A 23971-nucleotide genomic window follows, 5' to 3' on the forward strand; every position below is an offset into this window, starting at 1 on the left:
TTATTAAAGCCAGTTCTGCAAGAGATTAGGACAAAGGGCTGGCCTTAGATTGATGCAGAAGGAATTAAGGCTAGGAAGTCATTTGAGGTAGAGTACAACAGAAAAACAAGGGATGGAAAATGAAAAATACCTGGCAAACAAAATAGCTTGACTGAAGGAGAGGGTTCAAATGGAAGGAAATGGGAGATTAGAGTGGCAAAACAGTCAGCACAGGTGGATGAAAGCGTCTCAAGCCTATCAGAAATAGAGTCTGAGGATGCTTATTCCCATTGCTCTTCCAACAACACAGGAGAAGACTCTACACATGGATATCACCAGATGGCCAACACTGAAATCAGATTGACTATATTCTTTGCAGCCAAAGATGGAGAAGCTCTATACAGTCAGCAAAAACAAGACCAGGAGCTGACTGTGGCTCAGATCATGAACTCCTTATTGCCAAATTCAGAAGTAAATTGCAGAAAGTAGGAAAACCACTAGACCATTCAGGTATGACCTAAATCAAATCACTTATGACTATTCAGTGGAAGTGAGAAATAGATTTAAGGGACTAGATCTGATAGATAGAGTGCCTGATGAACTATGGACAGAGGTTCTGACATTGTACAGGAGACAGGGATCAAGACCATCCACATGGAAAAGAAAGGCAAAAAAGCAGAATGGCTGTCTGAAGGGCCTTACAAATAGCTGTGAAAAGAAGAGAAGCGAAAAGCAAAGGAGAAAAGGAAAGATATAAGCATCTGAATGCAGAGTTCTAAAGAATAACAAGGAGAGATAAGAAAGTCTTCCTCAGCAATCAATGCAAAGAAATAGAGGAAAACAACAGAATGGGAAAGACTAGAGATCTCTTCAAGAAAATGAGAGATACCAAGGGAACATTTCATACACAGATGGACTCAATAAAGGTCAAAAATGGTATGGACCTAACAGAAGCAGAAGATATTAAGAAAAGGTGGCAAGAATACACAGAAGAACTGTATAGAAAAGATCTTCACGACCCAGATAATCACAATGGTGTGATCACTCACACTCACCTAGAGCCAGACATCCTGGAATGTGAAGTCAAGTGGGCCTTAGGAAGCATCACTATGAACAAAGCTAGTGGAGGTGATGGAATTCCAGTTAGCTATTACAAATCCTGAAAGATGATGCTGTGACAGTGCTGCACTCAATATGCTAGGAAATTGGGAAAACTCAGCAGTGGCCACAGGACTAGAAAAGGTCAGTTATCATTCTGATCCCAAAGAAAAGCAATGCCAAAGAATGCTCGAACTACTGCACAATTGCACTCATCTCACACGCTAGTAAAATTATGTTCAAAATTCTCCAAGCCAGGCTTCAGCAATATGTGAACCATGAACTTCCAGATGTTCAAGCTGGTTTTAGAAAAGGCAGAGGAACCAGAGATCAAATTGCCAACATCCGCTGGATCATCGAAAAGGCAAGAGAGTCCCAGAAAAACATCCATTTCTGCTCTATTGACTATGCCAAAGCCTTTGACTGTGTGGATCACAATAAGCCGTGGAAAAGTCTGAAAGAGATGGACATGCCAGACCACCTGACCTGCCTGTTGAGAAACCTATATGCAGGTCAGGAAGCAACAGTTAGAACTGGACATGGAACAACAGACTGGTTCCAAATAGGAAAAGGAGTACATCAAGGCTGTATATTGTCACCCTGCTTATTTAACTTATATGCAGAGTATATCATGAGAAATCCTGGGCTGGAAGAAACACAAGCTGGAATGAAGACTGCCGGAAGAAATATCAATAACCTCAGATATGCAGATGATACCACCCTTATGGCAGAAAGTGAAGAATTAAAGAGCCTCTTGATTAAAGTGAAAGAGGAGAGTGAAAAAGTTGGCTTAAAGCTCAACATTCAGAAAACTAAGATCATGGCAAATAGATGGGGAAACAGTGGAAACAGTGACAGACTTTATTTTCTTGGGCTCCAAAATCACTGCAGATGGTGATTGCAGCCATGAAATTGAAAGATGCTTACTCCTTAGAAGGAAAGTTATGACAAACCTAGACAGCATATTAAAAAGTAGAGACATTACCTTGTCAACAAAGGTCCATCTCAGAGAAGGCAATGGCACCCCACTCCAGTACTCTTGCCTGGAAAATCCCATGGACGGAGGAACCTGGTGGGCTGCAGTCCATGGGGTCGAGAAGAGTCGGACATGACTGAGCAACTTCACTTTCACTTTTCACTTCCATGAATTGGAGAAGGAAATGGCAACCCACTCCAGCGTTCTCGCTTGGAGAATCCCAGGGACAGGAGAGACTGGTGGGCTGCCATCTATGGGGTCGCACAGAGTCGGACATGACTGAAACGACTTAGCAGCAAAGGTCTGTCTAGTCAAGGCTATGGTTTTTCCAATGGTCATGTATGGATGTAAGAGTTGGACTATAAAAAAAGCTGATCACCAAAGAACTGATGTTTTTGAACTGTGGTGTTGGAGAAGACTCTTGAGAGTCCCTTGGATTGCAAGGAGATCCAACCAGTCCATCCTAAAGGAGATCAGTCCTGGATGTTCATTGGAAGGACTGATGTTGAAGCTGAAACTCCAATAATTTGGCCACCTGATGAGAAGAACTGACTCATTTGAAAGACCCTGATCTTGGGAAAGATTGAGTGTAGGAGGAGAACGGGATGACAGAGGATGAGATGGTTGGATGGCATCACCAACACAATGGACATGAGTTTGGGTAAACTCTGGGAGTTGGTGATGGACAGGGAGGCCTGGCATGCTGCAGTCCACGGGGTTGCAAAGAGTCAGAACCAACTGATTCCCATTGCTGAATTAGAGAAAGGTGGGGGATTATTTGGGGAACTAGTCAACTAGTCAGTAATTTTTTCAATTATTGAAAAAATTCACATGGTAGAAGGAGAGAGCCTTTTGACAGCCTTGTCTGTGTCACTGTAAGGAAACGGATATACATGAGAAATGCGTCAAGGAAAGAAGCAATAGCTTTCACTGATACTGCATTGTAAATAAGAAGACTTTCTTGGATAGCCAAGACATGGAAACTACTTAAATATCCATCAACAGATGTATAGATAAAGAAGTGGTATACACACATTCTCACACACACACACACACACACACACACACACACACACACACACACACATGTGCCTGTGTGCTAAGTTGCTTCAGTCATGTCCAACTCTTTGTGACCCTTAGACTTAGCCCACCAGGTTCCTCAGTCCATGGGATTCTCTACGCAAGAATACTGGAGTGGATTGCTCTGCCCTTCTCCAGGAGATCTTCCCAACCCAGGGATCGAATCCATGTCTCTTATGTCTCCGGCATTGTCAGGCTGCTTCTTTACCACTAGCGCCACCTGGGAAGCCCTGAGCCACTGGTGGTATAGTCACTAAGTAGTGTCTGACTCTTACAACACCATGGACTGTAGCCTGCCAGGCTTCTCTGACCATGGGAGTCTCCAGGCAAGAATATTGGAGTGGGTTACCATTTCCTTCTCCACTGAGCCACTGGGGAAGCCCATAAATATATATATATATACACAAACACACACACAATGGAATTCTACCCAGCCATAAAGGATGAAATAATGTCATATGCAGCAATATGGATGAACCTAAAGATTATCATACTAAAGTCAGTCAGAAAGAGTAAGACAAACACCGCATGGTATCCCTTGCAGGTGGCATCTAAAATATGACACAAATGAACGCATATGTGAAACAAAGATTCTGCCCACCATGTGGGAGACCCAAGTTCCATCACTGGGTCAGGAAGATCCCCTGGAGGAGGAAATGGCTACTCACTACAGTATTCTTGACTGGAAAATTTCATGGACAGAGGAGTCTGGCAGGCTACAGTCCATGGGGTCCCAAAGTGTCGGGCACAACTGAGTATCTAACACTTATGCACACTTACAAAACAAAACCAGACTCACAGATATAGAGAATAGATTTGTGGTTGCCAAGTGGGAGGTGGGGTAGGGGTGGGAAGGACTGGGAGTTTAGGATTAGCAGAGGCAAACTATTATGTATAGGACAGATGAACAACATGATCCTATTGTAAAGCACAAGAGACTGTATTCACTATCCTGTGACAAACCGTAATGGAAAAGAATATGAAAAAGAATTTTTATGTATGTATATATGTATCAAAAAGTCACACTGCTGTACAGCAGAAATTAATGCAGCATTTTAAGTCAACTGTACTCTTTAAAAGATTATTGAATCTAAAAAGACCTTATGGAGTTAATATATATAGAGAAAATCACTATATATATATATATATATAGAAAATCACTTGGAGGAACTGAGGACCATTGACTTGGTGTTATCTTTTGCAGTGATCAGAAAAGGCAAATGAATACCTAGAGAATTAAAAGTGAACCCAGTTTTTGACCTATTCAATTTATACTGTTTGTTTTTGAAATACCTAGGTGATATCCTGTAGAAAATTTTAAGGCTGAAGCTAGAGATATGTTTTAAAATAATGTAAAATGTCCATGCATAAGAACACCATTGTAGAAGGGAAAAAGTCAAACCTATCCAAAGAAATTCTGATAGTGTTCTACTGAAATTGAATGTACTTTCCAATGTAATCACACACCATTACAACCTTGTGTTAAATCATGAGGAACATAAGCAGATCACCAAGAACAGAGTCATAAGCATGGTTTGGACCTTAGCAGGTCGCCTGCCCTGACTGTAAGCTACCGGAGCACAGGGCCTGCTGTAAATCCCAAAGCATTAACACAGTGGCTTGCCCATGGGCTTAACTCAGAAAATGTTTATAATATTAAATATCTCCATTCCTGGATCTGACACTAACCAACTCTTTCAGGAACTTTTTTTTTAACAATCCCAAGGTTAAGATTAATCCTAAATGAAAAAAAAATCCTTTTTATTTATAAAACATAATTTTGCTGCTTTAACAGTCTTAAGAGACTTAGCAGTGACTCTATGACCTATATTACCTACACCAGTGATATTTTCTTAGAGAACATGAAAGTCCCAGAGTGGAGAAGTTAACGTTTGCTCTTTGAGAGACCAGCGCTCCAATCTCCCATAGACCAGTGCAATAAATGGACAAGTCGGTAAGAAATGACATTCTGATTTTAAATTAAGGCTCTGGGAGTTTCTGAAAACTTGTCATGAAGATACAGAGCTACCAAAAGGGCAATGCAGCAAGGAGTCTGACCCCACAAGTCACCTCCGTGTGTCATTAGCCTGGGAAGGAGACATCAGTTCCACCTTCAGTGTTTAGGGCCTCTTCTGCTTGCTTGAGTTATTGATTAATAATGTTCCCAGTTTGCTTTAGAGCTTTTCAGAGGCTGTCACTTCTCACCTCTGGCTGTGACATGTGTTTGATATCAGGAAAGTCACCTCTACTTTGGTTGCCCTAAATATCAGCCAGGAATTTACACAGCTACATGCCTATTCAGAGCACTGAGGGAGATTGTAGGCAGGGCTGCTCTTAAGTAAAATTGCAATTGTTTGAGCAATCTCACCCCTACCTTACGCAGACTTGGGGAACACTCTGTCATTAGGATCTCTTCCTTTCTCCAGGTGAAAAACTGCCTGCAGGACAGGATATGTTAAATTCATCCAAAAGTACAAATTGCTGATAACTCAATGTGTTACTACTTACTAAGATTTTCGTGCATTTTAAGAGATTAAAGTCTTAACCTTTAATCAAAGAATTGGTTATCATTTTGAAATTTTAAGTACCAGTGAGCAGGTAGAAAACATATGTCTTAAATAAGATATGAAATGGGGATGGGGTATCTTCTGAAACTATGCCATGCAAATAAACCCACTCTATTATGGATATATTTGGCTTTTGATTGCTTGATACCAATACATATGCTATAATATAATTTTAATACCAATATAAGATGACTTTTAAGGTGAATTTCTAAAACCCTCAAGAGGAAATATTTCCAAATATTAAATTAATCAATGTTCAGTAAGGAATAGGACCACCTCAGGTCATTAGGGAAAAGCCAAATTTAGGGGAAAAAAAATTTGTGCAGATGACCTCAAGGTCAATGTTTTTGAGAGTATTTGACTTTATTTCCTGATGATAAGTAGTAGAGTTTGATGCACTGGGGTTGACTTTCAACAAATGTAGGGTACCCGGCTGCCTGATTTGTTTCTTTTGATACTGAAATAAGCCAAACATTTATATCTGTTCAGAAATGATTTCAGGTTGTTTTTCTATTCTAAACATAATCTGTATTTTTTTAGTGGTTACAACATTTCTTCTTAGATGCCATCTATACAGCTGGGCTTCCCAGGTAACACTAGTGGTAAAGAATCCACCTGCCAATACAGGAGACTGAGGTTCAATCCCTGAGTCAGGAAGATCCCCTGGAGGAGGAAATGGCAGCCCACTTCAGTATTCTTGCTTGAAGAATCCCACAGACAGAAGAGCCTGGTGGGCTACAGTCCATGAGGTTGCAAAGAGACAGACATGACTGACTGAGTACATACAGTTTATTACCATTTTTGAGACATTTTTAAGCAACTGAAGTCTAAGTTGAACACACAAGCTGTTCATTTTGGAATACCTGCCCCCTACCACCACCACCGCTGCTGCTGCTGCTGCTGCTGCTGCTGCTGCTAAGTCGCTTCAGTCGTGTCCGACTCTGTGCGACCCCATAGATGGCAGCCTACCAGGCTCCTCCGTCCCTGGGATTCTCCAGGCAAGAACACTGGAGTGGGTTGCCATGTCCTTCTCCAATGCATGAAAGTGAAGAGTGAAAGTGAAATTGCTCAGTCGTGTCTGACTCTTAGTGACCCCATGGACTGCAGCCTATCAGGCTCCTCCACCCATGGGATTTTCCAGGCAAGAATACTGGAGTGGGTCGCCATTGCCTTCTCCACACTACTAGGCAATAAACCCTAGATTTGTCTTTTGCAGTTAGTCATCCAAATAAGTTTTTATTAATGGTCTGTGTGGGGCTTTTTAGGCTTTATTTTTAGAAGTTTTACGTTTGCATCAAAGTTGAGCAAAAAGTACAGAGAGTTCCCATGAACTCTCTCACTCCACCTCACCCCCAGTTTTCCCCACTGTTAACATCTTGCATTAGTGTGGTACATTTACTACAATTGATGTGCCAATATTGATACTTTATTATCAACTAAAGTTCACAGTTCATATTAGGGTTAACTCTTTGTGTTTTACATCCTATGGGTTTTGACTAATGTATAATGGTGCAATCCACTATTATATTATTATGCAGAATAGTTAAACTGCCCTAAAAAAGCCCTGTGATCCACCTATTCATCCCTCACTCATCCTATCCTGCCCCCAGCCCTTGAAGCTACTGATCTTTTTCCTGCCTCCATAGTTTTCCCTTAGTATGTGTCTGTGTGTGTGTGTGTGTGTCTGTGTGTCTGTGTGTCTGTCCATGTGTGTCTGTGTGTGTGTGTCTCTGTGTGTGTGTGCTCAGAGTGTCTGACTGTTTTCAATCCCATGGACTGTAGCCTACCAGGATACTATGGAATTTTCCAGGCAAGCATATTGGAGTGGGTTGCCATGTCCTTCTCCAGGGGATCTTCCTGACCCAGGAATCGAACCTGTATCTCCTGCACTGCAAGTGGATTCTTTACCACTGGGCCACCTGCAAAGCCCTTTGCCTTAGTCTATAGGTTTCCAAATATATGTATAAGGCAGGGAACAATTTGGCTAGGGTAGTATCATAGAGATAAAACACAGGGGATTTAAAGGTTTTCCATAAAACACATTCAGAGATAGTATGGGAACTACATTATTTCACCAACTATATAGATGAATTCATTTACATTTTATTCAACTGACATTAATTGATAACATACTATGCGTCAGCAGTGTTTTAGATGCTAGAGTTACCAACAATAAGCAAGGCAGACAGTCTCTGGCCTCTTGGTATATATAATCAAATCGAGAGTAAAAGGAAAAGACAGAAATTAAACCAAAAGTCAAGCATTTTTCAATACTGCTGAATAAGACAATGGAAAGCAAATAGGGTTCTGTGATAGAGTGACAGCTGGAGACAGCAGTTAGGGAAGCGGGAGACCCGGGCTCTATCCCTGGGTTAGGATGATCCCCTGGAGAAGGGAAAGGCTACCCACTCCAGTGTTCCTACCTGGAGAATTCCAAGGACTGTATAGTCCATGGGGTCGCAAAGAGCTGGACATGACGGAACAACTTTCACTTTCACTTTTCTCTGAGGATATGACACTTAGAATTAAGAGATAAGAAGCAACCGAAGAGAAGAACATTCCAGGCAGAGAGAACTGCAAGTAAAATGGCCTGGATATAGGAGCAAGCGGAGTCTGACTGAAGAAAGCAAGCCCACAGGGCTGAGGGAAGTGAACAGAAGAGAGTGTATGGAGGTGAGGCTGGGAGCAGCAAGTGAGACGGGAAGGCAAGGCCAGGTCACAAATAGCCCTGTAAGCCATAGTGAGGAGTTTTAGTCTGTATTCATAGGAAGCCCCTGGAGGCAAGAAAGTGATATGATCTGATTCATGTTTTTAAATGATCACTGGATCTGCAGAGTATCTTAAAATACATTTATCTTAAAATAAATACTAACATGAATACACAAGAGTACTAATGATGTCAACCTATACAATGCAAATCCTAAAGTAAAAGTGGTTTTTGAGATCATCATGGCATGTGTCTGGCCCATATCTACAGCACTCCCTTAAAGAAATAGCCAGCTGAGACATCAACAGTATTTTTGGTCATCTCCACAACTGGCCAATTTTAACACTTGGTAAGGTCAGATGGTAAAGAATCTGCCTTCAATGGAGAAGACCCAGGTTCAATCCCTGAGTCAGAAAGATCCTCTGAAAAAGGGAATGGCTATCCACTTCTTGCCTGGAGAGTTCCATGGACAGAGAAGCCTGGCAGGCTACAATCCATGGGGTCACAAAGAGTCGGATACAGCTGAGCGACTAACACTTACATGTTATGGACAGCCTATGCTAGCTATAGGGATATTTACTCTCAACTCCCTAACAAAACGAAAAATCTTTCCAAAGGGAACTATAAATGAACACATCATTAGAAGTAGTTCTGCTTTCCATGGGAATTCTCTGGTGGTTCCAGTGATTAGGACACAACACTTTCACTGCCCAGGGCCGGGGTTCAATCCTCAGTTAGGGAACTAAGATCCCACAAGCTGCATAGCACAGCCAAAAATTAAAATTAAATTAAAAAGAAGTATTTCTGCTTTCCACTATAGTCTTTTATTTTAAACTTTGGAAAACCATGGTGTACCTGCACTTAGAAATTACATTTTAAAAATATGAATGCGATTTGGCCAGCAGGTGTGGTTCCAATACCATGGGACACTTGGGGATACGAAATGAAAACTGGCTAACTGCAGTCCAGGTGCTTTACTGCTTATTACAGGCCCAGCTCCAGGGAACCAGGCTCCCCTCTCAGTGACTGATTTTTCTTTCTTAGCTTACAAAGGGAATTGGAGCAATAAGTGCTTCCACTGTCTGTCTCTATGGCAATAGGTACCCTAATATCACCTCTTAGATGGCAACTATACCTATTCACTGAATAGCTTTCAGTCCCTACTATTATGATAAAAAAATTTATTTCATGAAAAACGAGATTTATGTAACAAGCAAACTTCTTCACCAGCAACCATGAAGTACAGTTTGTAAGAGGTATGATCATTCATAAGCAGAATATACTCTGTGGGCTTTTCTTTTTTAAGTGTAGGGTATTTATTCCCAATATCTCTCTTCTAGTTGTTTTTGAATGATAAAATAGTATCATTTTCCTCCTATTTTTATTCAATTGTGAAAATTAGTCAGGTTCTTTGTTAAGAGTTCGGTAAATACAGAAAAAACACTGAAAAGCATGTGCAAGAAAATAAAACTCACTCTCCTTATTTAAAAATAATCACTATTAATACCCTGCTAACATTTTAGATGCATATACATACAAATACAATTTAAATGCTATAGTGTATTTTTTTTTTTGCAACCAGACTCTCCCACAAAACATACTATGAGAAGTTCTTCACATCATCAAATATCCTTCTAATACAATTTTAATGGTTTTAAGGAAGTCCATAATATGGCTTACTCTATTTTATTTAACTTATCCCTCTGAAGTGAAGTGAAAGTCATTCAATCACGTCTGACTCTTTGCGACCCCATGGACTATATGGTCCATGGAATTCTCCAGGCCAGAATACTGGAGTGGGTAGCCTTTTCCTTCTCCAGGGAATCTTCCCAACCCAAGGATTGAACCCAGGTCTCCTTCAGTGCACGCAGATCCTTTATCAGCTGAGCCACAAGGGAAGCCCCACTTATCCCTCTATGTTGACATTATTAACCACAGATGTTTATGTACAAATCTATTGGCTTAGAGTAAATCCTTGGATATGAAATACATGGATCAAATAGGATAATCATTTTAAATTATATTGCCAAATCAACCCCCCCCCCGCAATTTACCAATTTATTTTCCCACTAGAGGTAGATGGATGATAATATTCATGTACTTAAGAGATACTATTTTAAAAAGAAAAAAGTTGCCAATTTGAAGGAGAGGGGAAGTATATCATCACATTTTTTTTTAATATTTTAAATTTAAAACTTATTTTAAGGTTAAACATGTTTTGGGGGCTTCCCAGGTGGCACTAGTGGTAATGAACCTGCCTGCCAAGGCAGGAGACATAAGAGCTTCATTTTGTTCCCTGGTAGCGGAGATCCCCTGGAGGAGGGCATGGCAACTCACTCCAATATTCTTGCCTGGAGAATTCCCATAGACAGAGGAGCCTGGTGGGCCACAGCCCATAAGGTCGCAGAGTCGGACACAACTTAGCACACAGCACAGCATGTTTTTAAATTTTCATTGTTTTTGAGGGAGAGGAGATACATAAATTGCCTGTTCACCTCTGAAGCAAAGACTATTTGTTGTCCCCTAACATCCATTCTCTATTTTTTTAGTAACAGAAGAAATGATTTTTAGTTGAGCACATAGCCCTTTAAAATAAAGATATTTCTGGGCTTTCCTGGTGGCTCACTGGTAAAAAAAAAAATCCCCTGCCAATTCAGGAGACATTGGGTTCAATCCCTGCCTCAAGAAGATCCACATGCTGCAAAGCAACTGAGCCCAAGCACCACACCTATTGAACCTATGCTCTAGAGCCGGGGAGCCACAACTACTGAGCCCAAGAGCCGCAACTACTGAAGCCCATGCACCCTAGAACCCATGCTGTGCAACAAGAAAAGCCACCACAATGAGCAGCCTGCACAGCGCAACTAGAGAGTAGCCCCCTGCACGCTGCACCTAGAGAAAAGCCCACCCTGCAATGAAGACCCGGTTTAGTCATAAATACTGAAATAATTTTAAAAAAAATTTTTTTAATACACAAAATAAAGATATTTCCCATTCTCATTTGCAGGTATATGTCTATGCATCAACTCCAGGTTGATGAAATAAAATGTGATGTACATTTTTTCATGTCCTTAAAGGGAAAGAATAGTGCCCTCTTTCGTCTTCATCATTCCTGATGGTTGGAATGCAGATATTATGGCTGGAGCTTCAACAGCCATTTTGGACCCTGAGAATGATCTAGAGATGGTGGAACAGAAAACTAGAGGGAGCCTAGATTCCTAAGAATTTTATAGAAGTGTCACCATGAATGACTGTGAGATTTTTATGTGAGAGACTGTACTGTTAAAGCATGATTGGTTTGCATTTTTAGTTTCGAGAAGCTGAACCTAACCTGGACTGATACAAGATTTTTTTTCTCTTTTTTTTTTTCTTATTGATTTTTAAATGCTCTTTTTATTTTAAGATTATTTGCACTTCATCTGGTGCACATGTCTCAAATTTTTCCAATTCTTCATTTGGTCTTAATTTTATTATGGAGTTAGGATTTGCAAAAATATCATTATTCTTAAATTTACTTGATATTTAAATTCCATTATATATTCAGAAAAATCAGATAACAGTATTAGCCTAGAAATATAAATTCCAGAGAATTATTTTGTCTCAACCATCATAAGGCAGTACTGAGGGATAATTTTACTTCCTCTAGGCATGTGATTAAATGGTTATATTGCAGGCTAAAGTTATTTAGATAATGAGAATTGTGTATACTTTTGAGGTCTTAGTCAAAATTTATTCTTCGCTAAAGCAGAGATTTTCCAGTTTTAATCCATGGAGCTCTGGGTTCAAAGCATTGTCTCAGAGGTCTCCACTGGGGCTCAGGTGGAGCTGAGTGGGCCACTTCTGCCTGACACCCCCAGTCAAGGTTTTAAAGGCAGTCACTCTGTATTACTTACTGCTGTTTCATGAAAGAGGCCCTGCAATATGATTTCCTCCCACACAGACAAGAAACAGAGAGCAACAATTTCCTACCAGATCATAAGCAGCTAGCATCTTTTTCTGCATATCTGGAACTGCCCCCAGAGGCTCTAGATAAGGAAAGTTGTCTTTCATCACAAGAGAGACGGAGGGAGTATTGTCGCTGGTGATGAGCCGAGCAGACAGGGTCAACAGGCACTGCTTCAGGCTGGCAGTTGGAGGAAGTCCACACAATTCCTTAACAGACACTATGGCATTCTGTGCGGGAGAAAACATAGAATTACACTTCTGACCATAGGACATCACCCTGAGCACTTCCAGTACACAAAAGTACATTCATTAGAAGTATACCCTTAAATACGTATGTAATTTGAAGCAAACTGGATTATAACTAACCCAAAATACTATAATATACATGGAGATAACACGCAGAGCTAAGTCACAATTACATTTCGTCTTTCCCAACTTTTAACAACTGCTACAAATATGCCACAAAGCAAAGGAGATTATGACCTAAAGTTACACAGTACTTTTCAAAGCAGGGCTTTGGAATATTCTGGAATATCTGAAATATTCTGGACAAGGCGTACAAGTTAACATTGACTGATTATGAAAATATTATTAAATCCATATCATGATGATCACAAAAGTAGGTCACTGATTGTACACTGGAGTGCATCTCCTTTGAGATTTTTCCCACAAGGTAGGCTGCTATTGCTCATCACCCTTTTTTCACATAACCATCAATGGTATCCCTTTGTCACTCCATCAGAAATGCACCTGACAGACGTGCATAAAACACACTTTATGTGAAGCTACATTTGTCCATGTGACAGGCATTTAAAAGAATATTTGAAATAGCAATTATGCCTATTAACAATGAACAATACCTAACCAAGCATGCCTCATGAATTCAGTGACAATGATGGCATTCATTTTTATACTAATTAGGCTCTAACTAATCCTTTATGTTGAAATGAGATAAGTTATGCTAACAGAAAAAACTTTATCCATAGCCAAATCTCCTTAATATGTATTTTAAACATATAATACATGCAAAGGAGATATTTCAAGAATTATATGGAACTGTATAAAATCTACTTCAAATATATAAAGTTAAGTGTAGAAATGACTTATAACTAATCTAACACAGGGGGTTATAATGGTTGCAGAATTATGTCAGAAAAAGCCAGATAGATAACGCTAATATTTGGAACCTATTTTTATAATAGTGGTTAAGGCAACCCACTGCCAATCATACGTTTACAATCGAAGTATTTGTATGTAACATAGTATTTTCCATTATAGCAATTTAAAATTGATTTTAAGCCCATTCCAGAATTTCTCTGTGAAATAATGTAAAAATAAAGTTTTCACCAAGTCATGGTGTGCTGTTCCACATTAGGTGACTGAGAATCATGAATGATTATTGGGTTTGGGGGGTGGCTAATTCTGTATTTAAAGCTCAACATTCCCATTTATTAAATGCAATATTGGGAAAATCACTTAACCTCTTCAAGCTTGTTTTCTGTTTTGAATGTAGGGATTTTGGGTGGTAACTATAAAAATGTTAACTAAAGGATCAAATAAAGTGCATTGAAAAATATTCCTCTCCTTTTTTGTTCTCATACATAGACTGCTGCCACTTCTGTGAAACAAGACCTCCTTGTACCTTGTAGGAACTTATTAAGCATTTGTTGTTTGATTGTTTCTCAGTAACATGAGCCTAGAATAAATATACTAAATAGCATTAAAGAAAAAGTTTTCAGCCATCTCTGATTATAAGTATTAATGAAGGCAAGAACACTGAATTAATTCCTACATGCTAAGACTGGGTAATTTACATTCTCTCTCATTTAATTCTCATAATAATCCTATGACATAATTATTACTATTTTTATCATCTTATGAGGAGAAAACTGATAACCACATATCCAAAATAATTTGCTCAAAAATCACACAGTGATAGAATTTAATCCAGAATCCATGTCCTTTCAATTGAAGCACAACACTAAGAGACAACTAAATAGTTTTCAACAAGTTCAAGTGCTGAATTTTATTAGTTTTTTACTTGTTTCATGGAAGATAATTTATTATTATTGTACACTTAAACAACTAAAAAAAAATCCAGCAGGCATTACATGTTTTATATGGCTTTAAATACCCTTCTATGTTCTTATCTATAAATATTTTTATATATACTTATAATTAGTATGCATGTCTATATATATAAAAGTTTGTATATTACATGCACATATACTATCGTATATTCTTTTTTTCATTGTTTCAAATACATATTCCCATAGATCAATTTACTGTGTACTAAGGACATTTAGTGGATATCTAAAACATTTTGCTACATTGATTCTCTATTAGTTGATTTAGTTCAGACCAGGTTTAACAAAGCATTCACAATTAGAAACATAAAACATATCTGTTTTACAGAGTTACAAATGTAGGGAAAAACTTACAGTTACAGGGTGGAGTAAGAGGGGAGAGCTAAATTGGAAGATTGGAATTGACTACATACTACTATATATAAAATAGATAACTAATAAGGACCTACTGAATAGCACAGGGAACTCTACTCGACACTGTTTGATGGCCTATATACGAAAAGGATCTAAAAAAGAATGGATATACATATATTTATAACTGATTCACTTTGCTATACATCTGAACCTAAAACAACATTGTAAATCAACTATACTCCAAGAAAAGTTTTTTTTTAATATATGGTTTATCACGGGCAATACTGAACTGAATTCAGCAGTACACGGGTTTATACATCCTCTGTGATAATTTTTTGAGGAATCAGATCATTAGTAAAAACACAGCATTCAATATTCAACGTTCACTGGTGAGAGAAAGATCAGAAGCAGGGGTAGGGAAGAACAGTATGGGACGTTTCCTACCTGCATATTTTCTCTCATATCTATGGCTTCTCGTAAGGGATGAACTGCTATCTTAAAGATGTCATCTATGTTTTTAAGACCAATATTCCTGAGCATGGTACACTCCCGAACTTTCTTCCCCATTCTCACTGAAAGGCTGCGCTTCTGTGGCTTTCCTCCTCCACTTCTATTAGTTATTGCTATATGGACAAAAAGAGTTACATGCTCCATGATGTCACCCACAAAGGAACGGAGGGGAACATGCCGATATCCAGGCTGCAAGCATTCAAACGGTATTGTATATTGCCCTATAAACTCATCCCCGATGTAGTCATCATCCAGAACCACAAAACGGATCATGGCCAGTTCAGGCAGGTTCACTTGAAACTCAAATGTCTCATCAAAAATAGGATTATCACTGTTTTGTTGCACAGTTTTAGTTCTTTGTTCCGAACAGTCCGCTGGAATTCCATGTATCTCTATACACACATAGGGATCTATGACATCCCCTTTGGCACAAGCTCCCTTGGGCTTTGGGAAGTTCTGACCACTGATAATCTTAATATGAAGCACTAGAGGAGACACCCCAGGTACAATGCCCTTTGTGTTTGCACTGAAGTAAGAAACTTCATCTCGCATGATAGACGGCCTTAGAACATAACCACAGCCTCCATTCTGAAGAAACCAGCCAGTGTGGAGGTCCATCATTGGACCTGGCGTCTGAAAATTCATTGCCACAATCTGACAGCCACAATTCCAAAAGTCCTGTGGATTCAAGTTACTGGAATCAATTCTCATGGCGCTTGGATAGATTCGTGATAAGAACTTCTTATTATAATTTACAAAATCCTCTGGGTATTCATTTGCAATTCGGCTGGCCTCTGTTTCACTAAATGAACAAATTTCCCAATAGTTTTGGCTTTTCATAGATAATTCAAAATCCCTGTACTGAACAGATTTACAGATAGATACCAAGTCAGAGAGCTCCCTGCACAGCAAGATCTGTTTCTGCTCACCATTGTAATCTACTGACATCCTTCGAGACATTTCGGCTTCTTCATCTTCATCTGTAACTTCTCCTTCTAAAACATCTGTATCAGAAGGCAATTTCTTTCCTTTCACAATGATCATTCTTTTTAATTTTTCTGGTGATGGGAGGTAGGATTCTGACGGCAAAGGTGCTTCAGTATAGAGCTTACTGCCAAAGACCTTTTTCATCTGTTGGACCATGACCTTCTGCTGTGGGAGGGAGCAGTGATTCCCCAAGCAAAGAATGAGTGGGTATTCAGAAGCCACAAAGGCAAATTTATTTATCACCTCTATGACACTTCGAAAGGAAAGGTGTGTTGTCATGTTGTTTCGATTACAAAGAATCGGTTCGTTGTCTGAGCCATCATTTACATCAAGTTCAATGCTGCGACAGCCCATTTTCAAAGCTCTAACATACCCGTTAATATCAGCTGGCCCCCTGAACTGGTCTTCAATGAGATAGGTGTTGTGAGAGGCATTGATGTAATAGTGAGATAAAGGCTGGGTCATGTCTTGGGCAACCTTATTTTGTTCAGGATCAAAAATGTTACATTCTGGTGACAACAAATACTGGGTAAAGCCATCAATTGCAAGAAACCCTTTCTGACGTCCTTCTTCGGAAAGTTCATATCTCCGAATAATGTCTAAGCACATGTCCTCAGTGATATGAGTGACTCCTTGCTCAGCTTCCAAAAAAAGCATGAGATCATTGGCATCCAAATATTCTTTGTTTTTCGATATCTGCACAAGTAAGAAATACACTTCTGGCCTGGTGCAAAGTTCACAAAAAGCTTCGCAAAACTCCTCTTCCGTCACTCGAGTTGTCAGTTTTTCTTTGCTCTTCTGTATTTCTTTAAATTTTAGCCTAATCTTGGACTCCTTCAGGGTCGGGTTGAGTTGTTTTATCAACTCTACAGACGTGTCTTCCAACATAATCCCATTCCCATCGATATCTGCTGCTTCAAACACTGTCTTCAACCACATGAACCTTGGTGTGTTCTGGTTGCCCTCCATAAAATCGAGGGGTTGCTTACTTCGAGAAACCAGATACCGCAACCCTGACACCCAGATGTTTGCTACGTCCGCTGAGTTGGCCACTAAGTCCAGAGACTCGTAGTTTTCCCCGTGGAGTATGGAAAAGGCACAATCCTCACAAATCTGGTCAGCAAGACCATTGTTTCTAAATGTTTCCGTGTTTTTCCCCAGTCGGATCTCTTTTATGGCAGAAATATCAAGCTTAGCTTTCTCGAGGTCCTTCTTGGAAGGTTCCCAGCGAAGAGCCTGCAGGTCTGTGTCCAGAGTGAAGAACCGGTTGTAAATGCGAGAATTCGGCCGTACTTTCTTCAGTTCACAGCCAGCCTGCATGAAACTGATGCAGTCGCTTGCGCTGCTGATTTTCTTTTCCGACGGCATGCTGCTGAAAGACACGGTTTTCTTTCTTCCACCACATTTTTGGTTTGCAGGATCCTGTAAAACAATTTGAAAATAATGAATCAACTTACTTTACAAAACAAACAAATTCAGTAACACTCTATGAACTCCTCAGATTCCATTCAGATATTATGATTATTCGGACAAAAGCTAGCCTAAACTTTACTTTTTGTATTGTTTCAGAAAGAAGACATTTTCCCCAAAATTGAGATTATTAGGTTCAGGAAAAACCTATTTTTTCAATGTCTGTGTGTTCTTTGAAATGAAATTAACTACAAATCACTCTTATTTGTTCATTAAAAAAGATTTCCTAAGATCCTCTACCTGTTGGTACTTAAATAACCTTGCTCAGTCCCTATAGATATATGAAACAAATAAAGCTAAATTTCTTTAAAAAGTTGTCTTCACTTATACTTTGTTACAGTTTAATTTTTATACTTAAAATTAGTTCAAATAAAAAAATTTTACCTTACTATACATTACATCAAAAAGTCCTTACAATATAGCTTAACGAAAAAAAAATCACTTTTTTTCCTCAAACTATTTTGAAGAATAAAGGTATCTTGAAAGTCAGATTCAGAATGAGCAGTAAACAATAACCCTCACTTGAGCAATCTTTCAACAACATTATAATAGAGTAAATGATTTAAATGAACATTACGATAGAGTTGCCATATGATTTGGCAATCCCACTCCTGGGTATATATCCAAAGAAAACTATAATTCAAAATGATACATGCACCCCAATGGTCAGAGTAGCACTATTTACAACAGCCAAGATAGAGGAGTAACCCACGTGTCCATAGACAGAGGGATGTATAAACAGCTGGTATATATAAACATATACACTGGAATACTACTCAGTATTAATAAAATAATGCCATTTGTAGCAACATGCATAGACCTAGAGATTATCATACTAAGTGACGTTAAGTCAGAAAGAAAAGGCAAATACCATATGACATCACTTACATGTGAAATCTGAAATATGGTACAAATGAAGTCTGAAGTGAAAGTGGCTCAGTCGTGTCTGACTCTTTGCGACCCCATGGACTATATAATCCATGGAATTCTCCAGGCCAGAATACTGGAGTGGGTAGCCATTCCCTTCTCCAGAGAATTTTCCCAACCCAAGGATCGAACCCAGGTCTCCTGCATTGTAGGCGGATACTTTACCAGTTGAGCCAGAAGGGAAGCCCGATACAAATGAACTTATTTACAAAACAGAAACGGACTCGCAGACATAGAAAACCAATTTATGGTTACCAAAGGATTAAGGGGATGGTGAGGGATAAATTAGAATTTGGGGATTAGAAGATACAAACTACTATATATAAAAGAGATAAACAAAAAGATCCTGCTGTATAGCATAGGGAACTATATTCAAACTCCTATAATAAATCACTATGAAAAAGAATATATATTATGTGTGTGTATATATATATATATATATATATATATATATATCTGAATCATTTGCTGTACACCAGAAACTAAGGCAACATTATAAATCAACTACACTTCAGAAAGAAAATAAAAATAAATGAACATTATGAAATTCAGACCTACATTTCAGTATAAGGCTATTAACAGACACTGCTTAGAACCAAACAGAAATATGAATGACTTCACTAATTTTTGAGGTTCTTCTGTTCCGACCAAAGATTCAAATTAATAATGCTCCCAATCACATTATCAATTCAGACAATTCTCCCAGGAACAAATTTCCCAAAATACCTTAGTGCATGTTTATAGTGGCCAATTTTATAAAGCATATCAAAGAGGCAGTGAAGTATAGAGAGCCAAAGTCACGGTTCTTAGGGTAAAATGACTAGTCTCAAGTTGGTTTTATTCCATTCACTAGTGACCTTGGGTAAGTGACTTAGTGACTCTGAATCTTAATTTGTGCTTTTAAGTAGGAACTAATGATCATTAAGCATGATAGAGTATTATTGTAAGACTCAAAAGAGAAAATGTTCATGGATATTTTTTGTTAAGGTTAACCTTTTTGAAGGGAGAGGAACATTTCCTCATATATCTGGTCTCTGTAGGACTGTCATTAGGCACCAACCAGGATATTGGTGGTTATCCAGAAGTTGATTCACTCCTGACCTATGAGCATTTAAAACAAATCTTCAATGATAAAAAAATGTTTAAAAACAGCCATATGATATTACTATTTTAAACACTGAACAGTGTACCCAAAGCAGTCTAGGCTGTTTCCTTCACTGGCATTCTTTTAAAACCCGATAGAATCTCTCCTCTAGGATCTCTTTTAATTGCACTTTCGCCTGTAAGAGTCTCCCTATTTTGTGATTCAGAAAAAGGCAGGATGGCTTATTATTCAATTGACTAAAACTTTGCCTGGAAAAAGGAAACAGAATTTGCTTTAGTTATGGGATGTTGGGAGGATGATTCATTAACTCAAATATATATCTGATCTTTAAGTGACAAAGATATAAATTAGTCAATTTAGATTGGAGGTTTTTGTCTCTTGGTGCTCTGGCATTTAAAAACTTACTCCTATTTCTCTATAGAGTTGTTATTTTTAATTATCCCACAGTGGTCAATTTCTTCATTTTTATGTTAAAAAATAACTATAAATTTTCAGCTGCTTATATGCAGATGCACTATTAAAACACATTTGAACACATTTAAATTCATCACAGCCCACATGCTCAGAAAAATCAGATGTTTGTATTTTCCCTCACTTTCAAGGCAGGAACCTAATGGTACTGCTGAGATGGGAATAATCTACCAAGTAAAATACTGAGAGAAGCTGTGAATTGTGATGGTAAGTTAAACTGTCACTCAGTTTTCAAAACTACCATTTTACTAGACCTTTAAGTAATGAGAGATTTCACATTAAAAATTTTTTTTATATAAGCATATCATGCTCCAAATAAGATGATTGTCAACAGAGTTATAAAACCTATAATAGTTTCTAACAAAGCCTAAACAGGAAATCAGTGTTCCTCTGATTGTACATCTATAGATCCTGTACCCTATACATGGTATTATACCATTCTTCCCAGCAGTCTAAGCACCACTCTTGACTTCAGCCACTATTTGTTTATGAGAACAAAACTACTGCTACCAGAAAAGCTTTCTCATATAAGCCTCTCTTCTTTATGGTGATATCTTCTTATATCAAAATTTTCTCTCCTAGAAAGGTAAGTCTTCAAGAAATAAATGTTTTATATCTACCCTACAAAAGAATCCATCTGCCTCATAATGCTTATTTCTTGCCTCGACCTGTAACTTTTACATAATTATAAAACTTAACCTAAAATGGCTTAAAACTTAGAATTAGTGGAAAAGATATGATCTTAGGTTGTCATCTCACAAAGGACAAAATGCAAAGTTATTACAAGCCTCCAAATGAGCAAATAAATACATATATATATTACATATATTACACAAAAGAATAAATTATTTATAGCTCTTTAAATGTGTTTTATTACACTGAAATGGGGGGGGGAGTGTTTAAATACATCAAATTAATAAACCTGTTTCCACAAATTCCCATTGGCATTTGCTCTCTGAATCCAATAGGGCCAGATATGCTGCAAGTTCCTTAACAAAACTCAGCAAACAAAACCATTTTTCATCAGAACACACTGATAAGCCCCATAGGGAACTTTGCTTATTTAATGTAAGTACAGTTTTGGGTCTCAATAATGAATCATTTTAATATAATAATTTTTTAAAAGTATACTAAAGCAGTACAAAAATGTGAATGCACACAATGCCATAGAACTGTACATTTTAAAATGGTAAACTTATGTTTATTTTATCACAAAAAAAGAGCATATTGAAGCGTTGTACAAAAATTTAAGAGTAAAGGAAAATACCCATGTTTTCCTACCTCTGACCTGATAAGCGTATTTAAGCAACTAATTGTAATGCAATGTATTCTTTCTATTTTTTTGCTAAGCTGTTATTAAGAGAATGATGATTCTTCATTAAAATAAAACAAATTTACAAAACCTTTAAGAATAGCAATCAAAACACCAGTTGTCAAACTATGATTAGAATCTTGTTTCACAATACAGAAATTCAGCTACATAAATGCAGATACACTAAAGTGACATTCACTTTTCTTTTTTAGTAAAAGAGGGGGGAAAACATTAATTTCTGAATAGTTTTCCTAAGAAAGTCTCCAAATAAAAATGTAATAGACTATAACTAAAAGACAAAGAAAAATATAGGCACATAAACCTTATTTTCATCACAGGAAGCCTATCTTGTCCTTACAGATAACCTATGAACTATAATCCCATACTAATGATATTCATCCCAGTTTTATGAACTTCCAAGCAAAATTCAGAAAAGGTTTAGCTGATACATGAAACCTTCAAGAGATTGTAGACAATATAATCTAGGACCCAAATGAGCCCCAACAATGGACGCTGGTACCATTCTTCATTCATTCAACAAACAATCCTTCATGATAAGGATCAGCACATTTAAGAGTTTTTTGGAGCAACTGATAAAGTCTCATTTTTATCTTACATAGATCACTTTAGATGTGCACTTGAAGGATTTGATACAGATGAAACTGAAGATGGTACAGTAGGTGAGTACTATAGCATTAAAGGAAAGAGATGTGATGTCCTGAGGTAGATCACTAACAAAAGGAATGGAGGGAAGTGAGAAGTATCAAGAAACAGGAGGTAAAATCAGAAGTTCTTGACTCAATCTAGGATGACTCATAGGTTTCTGGCTTGAATGAAAGGTGAATGGAAATACTGCTATAGATAGGAAATACAAGGAGAGGTTAAGTTGAAGAGGAAGCAAGTTTACTTTGTGTTATGGTGGATTTCAGATGACCACAGGCCACCTAGGTCAAGAGGCTGGGAAAAGGAGAAGACTTAAAGCAAAAAATAAAATAAAAACAGGCTAAGGGGTAAAAGAACCAGGAGCATGAGTCTCACAGAAAAGCAAGCAACAGATTTGAAGGAGCAGGTCTGGAAAATAAGATGTTAAAATAGCTTACTGGATTCAGTCATTAAGATATTTACTGGTAACTTTAATAAGAGAATTTTTCATGTTGTCTTCAAAAGGGTGAGGATGGTGACAGGGGTGACAACCAAATTGCAACCTGAAAATAGTTGGAAGCAAAGAGTTCCAGGAAAGAAGAGCAGATACAAAGTTCCATCAGTGGGAAAGAGGATCAGGACAACTATAGTGCGATAAGTGAGGGGTAGTGTGGCCACAGATGAGAATGAAAAAGCAGGCAGAGACTGAGAGTGATAAGTCAAGAGAAGGCTACCCTCATATTACTGGTTTTATTGACTTACATCAGTGACAGTTTAAGAAATGGATTCCAAGTGTAGTGTATGCATTAGATATTTATATTGTATGTACTGTATACTTATATCTAGCGTGTCCCGTCCAATGGGCCTATCCCCAAATCCACAACCATGCCTGGCAGTTAGGTAGTCTAGAAAAAGACCCAGCGCCCTACACAAGGCCTAACTCTTCACACAAAACTCAAGGAGAGGCAAAGGTGGTGTCCTCACTACGTCTGTTGCCTTCAAGTTTCAAATAAAGGAAGATTGCAACTGTAGAATCACATCATTCTTTTCACATTAACATTTCCAAAGCTATTTTCTCACAGTAAACTCAAACTACTTAATGCAAAGTCACAAACAAGTGACATCACATCCTTATGATGAGCACCATGCGACCCACCTAATGTCACTGTGTGGGACAATGAGGGCAGAGGTCCTGAGACACACTGCTGAGAAGTGGTTGGAGTCTGACCCAAGCTCTGTGAACAGGCTCAGCCTGGTGGTTCTCACTAAGCCTCGTTGCTAAGAAGCTGAATTTTATTATCCATTAAGAAAGTGTTCATTCTCTACACCATCTTATAATTCAAGAGAATTAACTAAAGGCAATGTGAAGTTATGCATGCACATATCTATCATCAAATTAAGTTTTATGTCTGCATATAACATTACATTTCATTTGTAAAAGGTGATCCCTTTAACAAAATGCACTAAAGTCAGCCCCTTTAAGAAAACTACTCCACTGTGTATATGCCGTGGTGGCGTTAAGAAATTCACTGAGTTATAGGAAGGCAGTGATCCTCTAAACATTTTTTTTAATGACACATCTTAAATGACTCTCCTAACCTGAAAGCAAAAATGTTGATTTTCTAAAGGCAAAGATGGAATAAAATGTAGAAAGAGTCCATTTCAGTGTGGGTTCTTAGTACCTTTCATTTGTTTTGTTGAACAGAGGAAGCTTTCTGTTGTGCTATATCTCACTGCCATCATTCACTCATTAG

At 38.2% G+C, this 23971-nt stretch overlaps 1 protein-coding gene across 1 annotated transcript in view; it reads right to left on the bottom strand.

The window, feature by feature from the left end:
• The window catches only part of PLCL1 (phospholipase C like 1), a 376318-nt gene that overhangs the window by 67649 nt on the left and 284698 nt on the right, over nucleotides 1–23971 (bottom strand). Inside the window, exons 2-3 of the mRNA XM_005676315.3 lie at nucleotides 15238–17712; nucleotides 12377–12580 (exon numbers count right to left, since the gene is read on the bottom strand). Of these exons, the coding sequence (XP_005676372.2) occupies nucleotides 12377–12580; nucleotides 15238–17712 (2679 nt within the window). The remainder of the gene's footprint in view (nucleotides 1–12376; nucleotides 12581–15237; nucleotides 17713–23971) is intronic.

This window comes from Capra hircus, chromosome 2 (genome assembly GCF_001704415.2).
Source record: "Capra hircus breed San Clemente chromosome 2, ASM170441v1, whole genome shotgun sequence".
In the NCBI taxonomy this organism is placed as follows: Eukaryota; Metazoa; Chordata; class Mammalia; order Artiodactyla; family Bovidae; genus Capra; species Capra hircus.